General features: G+C 42.1%; 3 protein-coding genes and 2 long non-coding RNA genes across 11 annotated transcripts in view; 2 read left to right on the top strand and 3 right to left on the bottom strand.

Moving 5' to 3' along the window:
- The first annotated feature begins 3 nt into the window (after window positions 1-3).
- On the top strand, window positions 4-4,364 carry LOC148392966 (polyunsaturated fatty acid 5-lipoxygenase-like). 2 transcript variants are annotated; one of them, XM_088385883.1, is made up of 14 exons: window positions 4-164; window positions 797-995; window positions 1,065-1,146; window positions 1,207-1,329; window positions 1,409-1,515; window positions 1,586-1,758; window positions 1,818-1,964; window positions 2,039-2,242; window positions 2,297-2,383; window positions 2,464-2,642; window positions 3,440-3,561; window positions 3,693-3,793; window positions 3,858-4,028; window positions 4,105-4,364. In XM_088385883.1, the coding sequence occupies exons 1-14, from the start codon at window positions 15-17 to the stop codon at window positions 4,282-4,284; spliced, it is 2,025 nt and encodes a 674-aa protein (XP_088242009.1). In that variant the 5' UTR covers window positions 4-14; the 3' UTR covers window positions 4,285-4,364. The 2 variants fall into 2 exon arrangements, with proteins under 2 accessions (XP_088242009.1, XP_088242008.1); XM_088385882.1 differs by having other exon boundaries at window positions 1,065-1,329.
- On the bottom strand, window positions 494-2,914 carry LOC148392967 (uncharacterized). The gene is made up of 4 exons (XR_015860620.1): window positions 2,022-2,914; window positions 1,780-1,919; window positions 1,070-1,693; window positions 494-979 (listed from the first exon to the last, which is right to left on the bottom strand). It is a non-coding gene; the product is annotated as an uncharacterized LOC148392967 (long non-coding RNA).
- On the bottom strand, window positions 3,231-8,458 carry LOC148392965 (uncharacterized). The gene is made up of 3 exons (XR_015860621.1): window positions 4,364-8,458; window positions 4,079-4,182; window positions 3,231-3,571 (listed from the first exon to the last, which is right to left on the bottom strand). It is a non-coding gene; the product is annotated as an uncharacterized LOC148392965 (long non-coding RNA).
- On the top strand, window positions 4,751-10,752 carry LOC148392964 (polyunsaturated fatty acid 5-lipoxygenase-like). Of its 2 annotated transcripts, XM_088385881.1 has the most exons (14): window positions 4,751-4,985; window positions 5,372-5,570; window positions 5,630-5,711; window positions 5,772-5,894; window positions 5,971-6,077; window positions 6,140-6,312; window positions 6,455-6,601; window positions 6,676-6,879; window positions 6,944-7,030; window positions 7,357-7,535; window positions 7,598-7,719; window positions 7,788-7,888; window positions 7,982-8,152; window positions 8,227-10,752. In XM_088385881.1, the coding sequence occupies exons 1-14, from the start codon at window positions 4,830-4,832 to the stop codon at window positions 8,404-8,406; spliced, it is 2,031 nt and encodes a 676-aa protein (XP_088242007.1). In that variant the 5' UTR covers window positions 4,751-4,829; the 3' UTR covers window positions 8,407-10,752. The 2 variants fall into 2 exon arrangements, with proteins under 2 accessions (XP_088242007.1, XP_088242006.1); XM_088385880.1 differs by having other exon boundaries at window positions 5,630-5,894.
- marchf8 (membrane-associated ring finger (C3HC4) 8) overlaps window positions 8,904-11,975 on the bottom strand; it is a 27,348-nt gene continuing 24,276 nt past the window's right edge. For 4 of the 5 annotated variants that reach the window (XM_088385889.1, XM_088385890.1, XM_088385886.1 and 1 more), the window contains 2 exons: window positions 11,957-11,971; window positions 8,904-11,451 (listed from right to left, as the gene is read on the bottom strand). In XM_088385889.1, coding sequence (XP_088242015.1) covers window positions 11,147-11,451; window positions 11,957-11,971 — 320 coding nt within the window. In that variant the 3' untranslated portion in view covers window positions 8,904-11,146. The remainder of the gene's footprint in view (window positions 11,452-11,956; window positions 11,972-11,975) is intronic. The other variant, XM_088385888.1, reaches the window with a different exon arrangement.

Below are 11,975 nucleotides of genomic sequence, written 5' to 3'. Positions count from 1 at the left end.
GAGTCTTTCCATCCATGCCATCGTATACTGTGACCGTCGCCACGGGGAGCCAGTGGTTTGCGGGGACGGATGACTACATCTACATAACTCTGGTTGGTACTGAGAGATGCAGCCAGAAGACCCTGCTGGACAAGCCTCTGTATAATGATTTTGAGAGGGGCGCGGTAAGTCTATATTATCGAAAATATACATCTGAAACTAGTTACGCATCATGGTTGGAATGCTAAAAGAGGAAGATACATTGGTGGAGGCAGTGATGACATTTTAACCGACCTATTGCACACCTGCGCCAAGCAATAGCGGTGTTTGTAGACTCTAAAACGGGGGGGGGGGGGGGGGGGGGGGGGGGGGGGGGGGTCAAACTCATTTTTGTCACGGGCCCCATTAGTCATAATGTGTAGCCTATACACAACAAAATGATAAACTAGTTTTGAAATCTAGTAAAAACTGTTCAAATATTTTAAAAAGATGAACAATATTTCTCTCTTTTTTTTTTAAAGTGAAGATAATTTGTAATTTTGATATTGACACAAAGTTGATGGACATTTTGTCATCATGGGCCAAATATAATAATAAAATAAAAGAATAAAAATACAAGCCAGAGTTTGGCACCACTGCTCTAAAGCAAAGTATGAAACGTTTGTATGATGTATGTTTGTTTTTCAATTTGATGGATGGCATAAAAGCTATTTTATGGGAGGGAGGGGCCCAAATGAGGAGTGGGGGAGTAAAGTATGATAGATTTTGCTCCACTGAGGTGAAATGAAATATGGACCAGTTTTGTTTTTTTCCACAGGTGGATTCCTACCTGGTGAAGGTGGATGAGAACTTGGGTGAGCTTGCGTTGGTGAAGCTGCAGAAGAGGAAGTACTGGGTGCATGACGACTGGTACTGCAGCAACATCTCAGTGAAGACTCCCGGAGGAGACATCGTGGAGTTCCCGTGCTACCGCTGGCTGGTGGACGACACGGAAGTGGTGCTGCGGGATGGCCGAGGTAAAATCACAAAGGGCGAAGGTTAGCTCGGTTCATTCCATCACGTAGCATTTTTATTTGCTTGGTTAGCTCACCTGCCTCAAGATGATAAGACGAGTCTCGTCAAGCAGCACAGGAAAACCGAACTGGAAATGCGGCAAAAAACTTACAGGTATGCTTTGTCTGCCGGCCGACGTTATGTTTGGTGTCAAATTGAATTTCGGAACTTCAGATGGACGGAGTGGCAACCCGGCTTTCCCATGAGCATAGATGCTGACAGACACCAGGACTTGCCTCGGGACATCCAGTTTGATAGTGAGAAGGGAGTCGATTTCGTATTGAACTACAGCAAAGCGTACGTATTCCCTCAAATAGTCAACTGGACCACATGAGATTCGAAACTTGGTCATTGATCATAAAAAAAACATTTCCAGAATCGAGAACCTGTTCGTGAACCACTTCATGCACATGTTCCAGACTTCCTGGAGCGACTTTGGCGATTTTGGGAAGATCTTTATGAGAATTAAAAACACAATCTCAGGTCAGCCTCAAATGTTTCTTGGAGTCGCTCTCATTGAGCTTCTCTCACGTGTTATTTTCTAACACACCAGAGTATGTGATGCAACATTGGCAAGAGGATTTCATGTTCGGCTACCAATTCCTCAACGGCTGCAATCCTGTCGTCATCCAAAAGATCTCCAAACTTCCTGACAAGTTTCCTGTCACCAATGAAATGGTCGCAGTCAGTCTGGAGAGAGACTTGACTCTTGAAGACGAAGTTAAGGTAGAATAACCATCTACATACATACGGACTTGCCTAACCCGTTCCTGTTGCACTTCCAGGCGGGGAACATCTACATGGTGGACTACGAAGTGTTAGAAGGTATCAGACCCAACCGCACGGATCCGTGTACGCTGCAATACTTGGCGGCTCCCATGTGTCTTCTGTACAAGAACACAGACAACAAAATCCTTCCGATCGCCATACAGGTCTTAAAAACGTCCTCTGGTCTTAAATTAATCCAACACCCGCTTCGCTTTCCTTACTTCTGCTCGTCTCCCAGTTGGGTCAGACTCCCGGCGAGGACTACCCCATCTTCCTGCCCACGGACAGTCCACACGATTGGCTCCTGGCAAAGATCTGGGTGCGCTCGGCCGATTTCCAACACCACCAGACGGTCACGCACCTGCTTAGGACACATCTGATCTCGGAGATGTTTGCTATCGCCATGTTCAGGCATCTCCCTGCCGTCCACCCAGTCTATAAGGTAAGACCTTCATCAATGGGTGAGCCGATAGTTGACTAACGAGCGACTCCCTAGCTACTCATTCCTCACATCCGATTCACCATCGCCATCAACACCAAAGCGAGAGAACAGCTCATCTGCGAGTGTGGTATCTTTGACAAGGTAAGTGTGTGGAGCATCTTCCAAACCAAGACCCTCTTTTCAAATGATCCCTAAAAGCAGTTTGTTGTGTTTCCGACAAGGCGAATGCCACAGGCGGAGGCGGTCACGTGCAGCTGGTTCAGAAGGCCACGAGAGCCCTGACCTTCAGGTCTCTCTGCTTTCCCGACATGATCAAATCTCGTGGGGTGGACAGCAAGCAAGAGCTGCCTACTTACTTCTACAGAGATGACGGCTACAAAGTGTGGGAAGCCACCAAGAGGTGGGACCTAACCGAAATAATGCGAGTTTGAATGTGATTGGTTGATTCTGAACATAGTCACACCTCCAGTTTGTGACTAAATAACGGCAGCTAACTAAATCATTGTAGCGACGTCATTAGAACTAACTGAAGCAAAGTCAAAAATACGACAGGAGAAGCCCACAAGAACATCTGAACTTTATTTATTTAAATGTATTTATATTTACTAATATTTATTTACATTCATTTATTCTATGTATTTATAAATTTATTTATTTTTATTTTTATCGAGTTCTATTTATTCATTTTAATGTATTTATAATTATTTATTTTTAAGTATTTATTTATGTATACTTTATTTATTTAAATGTATTTATATATACTTATATTTATTTACATTAATTTATTCTATGTATTTATAAATTTATTTATATTTATTTTTATCGAGTTCTATTTATTTATTCATTTATATGTATTTATAATTATTTATTTTTAAGTATTTATTTATATATACTTTATTTAAATGTATTTATATTTACTTATATTTATTTACATTAATTTATACTATGTATTTATAAATTTATATTTATTTTTATCGAGTTCTATTTATTTAATCATTCATATGTATTTATAATTACTTATTTTTAAGTATTTATTTATATGTACTTTTTTTATTTAGTGGTAGGTATGATGATGGTCACATTAAGGGTATATAAAATCAGAAAATAATATCAATCACTTTTTTGTCACAAAAAAACAATCTCATCTAATCAGGGGTGTGCAGACTTTTTCTATCCACTCAACTGTGGTTTTTGCAGCTTTGTATCAGACGTGGTCACCATTTACTACAGCAGCAACGAGAAGGTGCAGGAAGATGAGGAAATCCAGGCCTTTGTGAAAGACGTGTGCACTTTCGGCATGCAGGACTTTGACTCGTGCGGTAGGTCGAGCTAAAAAAAAAGAAAACGTGCACGGCGGGAACAAACAAGCTCAAAAAGTGAGGAAGTAGTCTTCCTGGGTTTGGTCACCGTGTCGGAATGCGTTTCACAAGTATTTGCCAATTCTCGACAGAGTTCCCCAAGGCGGTGAAATCTCGCGAGGAGCTAATCGAGTACTTGACCGTCATCGTGTTCACCGCGTCGGCTCAACACGCAGCCGTCAATTTCGGACAGGTATGTAACTTTCTCTTCATTACAGATATTGAGAAAGATTTGTAATCTGTCGTCATTCGTAAAGTACGACTGGTGTTCGTGGATTCCCAACGCTCCGTCCACCATGCGGCGGCCTCCCCCCACACGGAAGGGTTTGGCCAACGTCACCCTGATCATGGACAGCCTTCCGGACCGAGGACGCTCCAGTTGGCACCTGGGGGCCGTCTGGGCCCTCAGCCAGTATCAGGAAAATGAGGTGGGTGTTACTGAAGTAAATCGTATCTATAAATAAATATAACTTCTTACACTCTGCGTCTTCTCCCATCCCGTAGCTCTACTTGGGAATGTACCCAGACGAGCACTTCATCGAGAAGCCGGTGAAGATGGCCATGGAGAAATTCAGGAAGAACCTGGCAGAGATCAGCAGCGTCATCAAGACGAGGAACCAGGGAAAGAAACTGCCCTACTACAACATGTCCCCCGATCAAATCCCCAACAGTGTCGCTGTCTGAGGGACGGACGTGTTTGTTTATATTGTGTCCAAACATTTGCTCGTTGTCAGAAATGCGAATAATAAAATGACAAACTTACCTTTAAACAGCTTTGGGGTGATTCACTTCTAAATAGCAATGATTCTCAAAGAGAAAAAAAAACCCATTATATTAAATGTACAAACTGTGCACAATATTATTTATTTATTATTATTTATTAATATTATAATATTATCATTTTGTATTTATTTATTCATCATATATTTATATTATTTATTATGGTATAAATTATGAATTTAATTTCCCCCATTTTTATATATTAGTGATATTTTGGTAATTTTGTATAATTGTACAGTAAAATACAACAAGCGTGAGTACACTTTTGAATTTCCCCGTATGGAGTTGTTGTTAGCATTTATTCAAAGCTCCACCAGATCCTGAACTATCAAATTTCATTCAGCACTTTTAAGGAGGGACTGGGGAGGAGACTCGAGTTGAACAACAGTTCCTACTCTGTTTACTTTATACTCCAGACTTTTTCTACGATAGGAACGTTTCCATCCAGCATGACAGCGATGCCGTATATTGTGACAGTGGCGACGGGAACTCAAGGCAGGTCGGGGACTTGTAACTACATCACCGTAACGCTGGTGGGCACTGAGGGCTGCAGCCAGAAGACTCAGCTGGACAAACTTGGGCACAATGACTTTGAGCAGGGATCGGTAGGTGGCAACATCATATTTTCAAAAGGACCTTTTATGACTTCACTGGTTTCTTTTATATCAAACAAATTGTTTTAGGTTCATTACCTGACATGTTTCGGCGGTTTCTTCCGCCCATCTTTTAATCTTGTGGCTTTCGACTGTTTGAGGACAGATTTGTTTTGGGGGGGGGCAGTCCTTTTTTCGTAACTTATTAAACGGTTCAGTACTTGCCAGGAATCCTTCTTCGATCAACGAGTTATGGATGATTTCCTAGTAAGGCAAGATAAATTCCAATTTACTTCCTTGAATTTCTTATATTAGATTTAATTGTGTTTTTACCGAATTGACATGGATGCTTGAGGGACACCATAACTAGCATACCTCTGAAAGACTTTTATTCACAGGTGGATTCCTACCCGGTGGAGGTGCAGGAGAACCTGGGTGAGATTGTCTTAATTAAGCTGGAGAAGCAAAAATACCTGGTTGAGGACCACTGGTACTGCAGGTACGTTTCGGTCAGGACTCCAGACGGAGACGTCGTGGAGTTCCCGTGCTACCGGTGGCTGGTGGATGACAAAGAAGTGGTGCTGCGGGATGGCCGAGGTAAAATCACAAAGGGGCGGAGGTTAGCTCGGTTCATTTCATCATTTTTGCTTCCTTAGCTCACCTGCCTCAGGATGATAAGACGAGTCTCGTCAAGCAGCACAGGAAAAACGAGCTGGAAATGAGGCGGACCATCTACAGGTATGCTTTGTCTGCCGGCCCACGCTATGTTTGGTGTCAAATCGAATTTCGGAACTTTAGATGGACGGACTGGCAACCCGGCTTTCCCATGAGCATAGATGCTAATAGACACCAGGACTTGCCTCTGGACATCCAATTTGACAGTAAAAAGGGAGTTGATTTCAAACTAAACTTCAACAAAGCGTACGTATTCCCTCAAGTAGTCAACTGGACCACATGAAATCAAAAACTTGGTCATTGATAAATAAAACATTTCCAGAATCCAGAACCTGCTTTTGAACCACTTCATGAACATGTTCCAGTCATCCTGGGACAGCATTGACCATTTTAAGAAGATCTTTTGGACCATTCGAAATGGACCCTCAGGTCAGTCTCAGATGTCTAATCTGTAATTATTTCACATTTCATTTCAATTACTTACACTCTAGAATATGTGATGCAACACTGGGAAGAGGATTTCGTGTTCAGCTACCAGTTCTTGAACGGCTGCAATCCTGTCCTCATCCAAAAGATCTCCAAACTTCCCGACAAGTTTCCTGTCACCAATGAAATGGTCGCTGCCAGTCTGGAGAGACAGTTGACTCTTGAACAGGAAGTAAAGGTAAACTCAGTTCTTTGCCCCTTTCCTGTTTATCGTTTCTCAGATAATCCCATCATGGTTTCCGCTACGATGACATTTAGCTTTTTTAGCATTTAGCTCCATGAATCAACCAATAAATCTCCTGCTTCAATCGTTGCTCCAGGCAGGTAACATCTACATGGTGGACTACGAAGTGTTGGATGGCATCAAAGCAAACGGTACAGACCCGAAGACCCCGCAGTATATGGCTGCTCCCATTTGTCTTCTGTACAAGAACACACAGAACGAGATCCTGCCGATAGCCATACAGGTCTTAAACGAGTCCTTTGGTCTTGAATTACTCCAACACCCGCATCGCTTACCTTACTTCTGCCCATCTCCCAGTTGGGTCAGACTCCCGGCGAGAACAACCCCATCTTCCTGCCCACGGACAGTCACCATGACTGGCTCCTGGCAAAGATCTGGGTCCGCTCGTCCGACTTCCAGCACCACCAGACGGTCACGCACCTGCTCAGGACACATCTGATCTCGGAGATGTTTGCTATCGCCATGTTCAGACAGCTCCCCGCAGTCCACCCCATCTATAAGGTAAAACTCTTCATTGGACTGACCGAAGAACTGAAAGCTAGCAATTGATGTGTTCCTTTCACAGCTACTCATCCCACATATGCGTTTCACCATCTCTATCAACACCAAGGCCAGAGAAGAACTCATCTGTGAACGTGGTCTCTTTGATAAGGTGAGGTTTTTTGTAAAGCCCTGATAGATAACCTTAAACCAAGTCAATTATGTCCTGGTAATAATTCTGGAGATGTCATACAAACTTGACTGAAACAGGCATCCTTAGATTTCGAGAATTGGGGTACAGGTTTGGCCCCTCAGGCTTTGAAGCCTCAGAGAAGGCACGGGTTCTGAAGATTTGGGGACAGACCACAGATTGTGAGAGACTGGAAAGGAAACACCTAAGCATTGTAGGACCAGGGACAAGATCAAAGACCGAGTACTTAACTTGGGAGGTCTCAAGGTTTAGAGTCCATATTCTTTTCTTGCTTCCCACACGTCAAGGCAAATGCTACAGGTGGAGGTGCTCATGTGCAACTGATTCAGAAGACCATGAAGACCCTGACCTTCAGGTCCCTCTGCTTCCCTGATATGATCAAAGCTCGCGGAATGGACAGCAAGCAGGAGGTGCCTAACTACTTCTACAGAGACGACGGGCACAAGGTGTGGGAGGCCACCAAGAGGTGAGGACCATTTTGGGGAAGTGTTATTTGGTTCTCTGTACTTGATCTGGATCTTCCTGTAGCTTTGTGTCAGATGTGGTTAGCATTTACTACAGCAGCGATGAGAAGGTGCAGGGAGACGACGAAATCCAGGCCTTCGTTAAAGATGTGTGCGACTACGGTATGAAAGACTTCCATCACTCCGGTGGGTATACCCTGACGTACATCTTGGACGCAGAAGCTACTTTGGTGACACACGATCCTTCGGTGCAGGGTTCCCCAGATCACTTGAATCCCGTGAGGAACTGATCGAATACCTGACCATCATCGTGTTCACTGCTTCAGCCCAACACGCGGCCGTCAACTTTGGACAAGTACGATACAGACTGGTGATCTCTAAAAAAAATATTACGATGACCGATTCATTAACCGATGAATATTTTGGCCCAAACATTGGACTCCAAAAGTACGACTGGTATTCCTGGATTCCCAACGCTCCGTCCACCATGCGGCAGCCACCGCCTGATCGGAAGGGTTTGGCAAGCATATCCCTGATCATGGACAGTCTCCCGGATCGTGGACGTTCCAGCTGGCACCTGGGGGCCGTCTGGGCGCTCAGTCAGTACCAGGGCGACGAGGTACAACTCCCCTTCGGCACATCAGCACCAAAAAAACCTGCCTTCACTTGCACACATTCCTTTGCATCTTACAGCTCTACTTGGGAATGTACCCCGAGGAGCACTTCCTGGAAAAGCCGGTGAAGGCTGCCATGGAGACGTTCAGGAAGAGCCTAGCAGAGATAAGCAGCACTATCAAGACGAGGAACCAGGAACTGAAAATTCCCTACGACTACATGTCCCCTGACAGGATACCAAACAGTGTGGCTGTCTAAACAGACTATATTCTCCAAAGTTCAAACTATTTTTCTATATATAAAATTAAGCAGTAACCAAATGACCTTCTCATAAAACCATCCAAAATACTTCTACAAGTCAAATTAACTCACATCAAGGTTATTAGAGTTCACGAAAACTAACGAAATAAGCTAAAATGGGGAAAAAAAAAATTCAGAAACAAAATTTACCACCTTATTGAAATGACCGAGTAAAACCATCTAAAATACTTCATTACAAGTCAAATTAACTCACATCGAGGTTATTAGAGTTCATGAAAATTGATGAAATAAGCTAAAATGGGAAAAAAAAAAATCAGAAATAAATTAAAAATAAAAATGACATATTTACGATCTTATTCAAAGTACTCTCAAGACTATCATGGCAGGCTCGTAAACAAAATTTTAAAGACTCATTCCTGGCTTCAGATATGAAAATATTAAATATATAAATATATATTAAAGCGCAATTGCTGGTTCAAAAAAGTACCAACAAAAACCTTGAAAAGCATCATCTTTTATTTGGTTGTTTTAAATTCTATACACTTTTTGTTCAAACATAGGAACAGAAAAAAAACATCTAGTTTTAGTTTAAAAAAACAGGAGGACCTTTTTTTTTCATGTCGCTTTTACACTATTATTATTCCAAAGTGACGTTCACACACAAACTTGTGGAATGATAAAAGACGGGGGGGCAACAGTCATCAAATATGTTCAAGTCCAGTCAGTAGTAAACAAATGTAGCTTTGTGCAAGTTACATTTTCGTGCTCCCCTCCCTCCCTCCCTCCCTCGCCCAGACATGACGAGTCAAAGCAGCAAAGTACATTTAAAAAAACAAAACAAAAAAACGTTCATCTATGTGCCACATCTCACTGAACAGGATAATAAAAGGGAATGCTTACATCTAAAGCTCAAGACTTAATGCAAGGAGCCAGCTCCCTTAAAAAAAAAAAACTTTCCTCCACAAATGTACGAATACAGCATTTTAATGAGCAATTCTTCTTCAATAAATAAAAAGTGATTTATAATTAAAGTGACAGAAGATGGGGCTACAATGTAGATATCATAAAATTACTTGGAAAAAGGGGACGAGGATGAAATTAACAAATATTTTGCCAAAAATAAATATTACACAAAAAGATATACCCAGTGGACAAAAAACACAGAGCAACTATAGAAGAGAACAACATAAAATGGTAATTGCACTTTTCCCCCCCTTATTTTTTAATCATCACATTGCACTGAGGCGCCAAGGAAGAAATGAATCTTCCTCAAACTGGGAAAAAAAAATTAAGTTTTTATTGCTGCTTGAGCAGTCGTTATTACCATGTGAGTTGTTGGACCATTGCGCATTGCAGGCAGTGGCGAGTATCAAAAAGACTTTTGAAAAATATTTTTTGTGTGTGGAATGGTTATGAAGGTCAATATTTAACCCCCCCTCTCTAAAAACAAAAACCAAACTAGTTGCCTTGAGAAATCAACCGCCATCTTTCTGCAATGTCAGCCTCCCCCCCACCGGAGGGCGCTAGAGGGAACTCAATTTGGATGGGTGACTACTAAGAGTGGGAAGGCGTTTTAATTTTACTGGCGACCAAAAAAAAAAACATTTAAAATTTTTATTTTATTGTTTGACCAAAATATACAGCAGACGAAGAAATTTCAGCCAATTTTTTCCTTCCATTTATAAAATGCTAAAGAACATATTTATCAATTAGCCTAAAAAAATGTAACCAAATTTAATTATTTGGGCGGCATGTGGAGAGCAGACATCGCAGCGGTTGATTTCCCCAGGAAAATAAATTACAGTATTGGAATATGGCAACATGTTAACGCGAGTGTCCGGATGTATTTTCCCGAGGCTGTTTTTGAAAGGTTGAGGCTCTTCTTACATGTTCATGCTAGAGGGAACAATGTTTGAAAACAACTACTCGACCAATCACGACAAAAGCAGCCACGTGACGACACTCGCGTTAAGTTAGCTGCCAAAAATTAAATGCTTGCACGCACACCCCTCAACTCGAACGTAGAAAGTTGACACGATAAGTTCAAAGACATAGAAAACAATTTTTTTTTTTAGGTTTTGTGTTTACCAAAAAAAGTGTACATTCGCTTCATAAAGTTTGGATGGTTTTTTTTTCCCCTCCCCAAAGGAAAAAGGGAAATCACATCCTGGTTAAAAGTTTTTGTGTTCTTCAGATGTTAGCCTTTTGTGTCTGTCCGCTTAAGAAACCAAAAAGCGCTTCGATGTGCATCCACGTGGTGGACTGGGGTCTGGTGGACCCAGTGACATCACAGATCCATGACATTTTTGTCCGAGACTCAACAAATTAACTCTCAAAACTCAACTGTGTGTGTGTTCGTTATTCTGCTTGCTCTCACTTTAATCGATTGTGTTTCCTCATCTTTCTACGCATGGATGGCAGAAATTTTCAAGTAGTAGACTTTTTTCGTGGGAACATTTTGATAGAAAATAGAATAACGCCTCGCTTATTATGGCAGCAAAGTTGACGCTGACTTATGGTGGCTATTTTTATAAATGGAACATTTAGTGTGTTTGTCTTCTCATCTTTCTATCAAACTTCTGAAAAAGTTCCGATAATCTGTCACACAATTTATGTGCTCAGTTTTGAGTTCCCTAAAACCAGCACCCTAACAAAGAGGCAAGAACTCTGCACCATCGTCCGTCTCTGCGGATCAATGCTAATTAATCAGTTGAGATCCCTGTTCAATACCTTCATGTCACACGTGGAGCACCTCCATACTGTAGTCTTCTGTCTCCGTATAGTGCGAGGAGTTTGTGTCGGAATGGGCGGGGGCCAGCGTGTCCTTCTGGTCCACGCTGGGCTCCAAGAGAGGTGGCTTCTCCAGAGCCAGTTTTTTACACGAGTCCGGCCGGTTCTGCACGTAGATGACGCGGTTGTAGGCCTTGAGTCTCCTCCACAGGTGGACATAGACTTTACACTGCACGTACATGAACACCAGGCCGCCGGTGAAGCCGATGGCCACCACCACCAACTTGGTCCAGAAGGGCCACTCCATAATGCCTGGGGGGGGGGGGGGGGGGGGGGGGGGGCACGAAAAAACCACAAGCTTCAAGTAAAATGTAGCAACGTGTGTGAGAAAGACGATACAGGAAGGACTAAGTTGCTACATCATTTCCCTCCTCAATTCACATAAGCAAGATAAAGCCATCATACGTTAGATTATTATCGCAGTTCCATTATTTGCCACTAGAGGGAGACTTCTATTTGACTGATGCTGTCACTACACAATTTAAAAACAAACTCAATTAATATATTTAGATGACAATGAAACCCATACTGGATATAACGTAAAAATAATATAATAAATAATACTGCATAAAAAACAATTAAAAATGAGTTACCTCTGAAACACAAAGTCATAACAATAATTGGATTTAAAAAAAAAATTGCTTGAGGGTTGCCAATAATGAAATCCTGTATCACCATAATAATTTCATTGTGAGGAAAGTTAAGTGCTGATGGGTGGGATGGTGGTAGGGGGGGGTAACAAATTTAAATGATTTACCTGGAATACTCCGGGCTGC

The sequence above is a fragment of the Syngnathus floridae genome, chromosome 9 (assembly GCF_059516105.1).
Source record: "Syngnathus floridae isolate MCC-2025c chromosome 9, RoL_Sflo_1.0, whole genome shotgun sequence".
Classification (NCBI taxonomy): Eukaryota; Metazoa; Chordata; class Actinopteri; order Syngnathiformes; family Syngnathidae; genus Syngnathus; species Syngnathus floridae.
The sequence above is the reverse complement of the archived record's forward strand: the minus strand, read 5'-3'. Positions and strand labels throughout refer to the sequence as shown.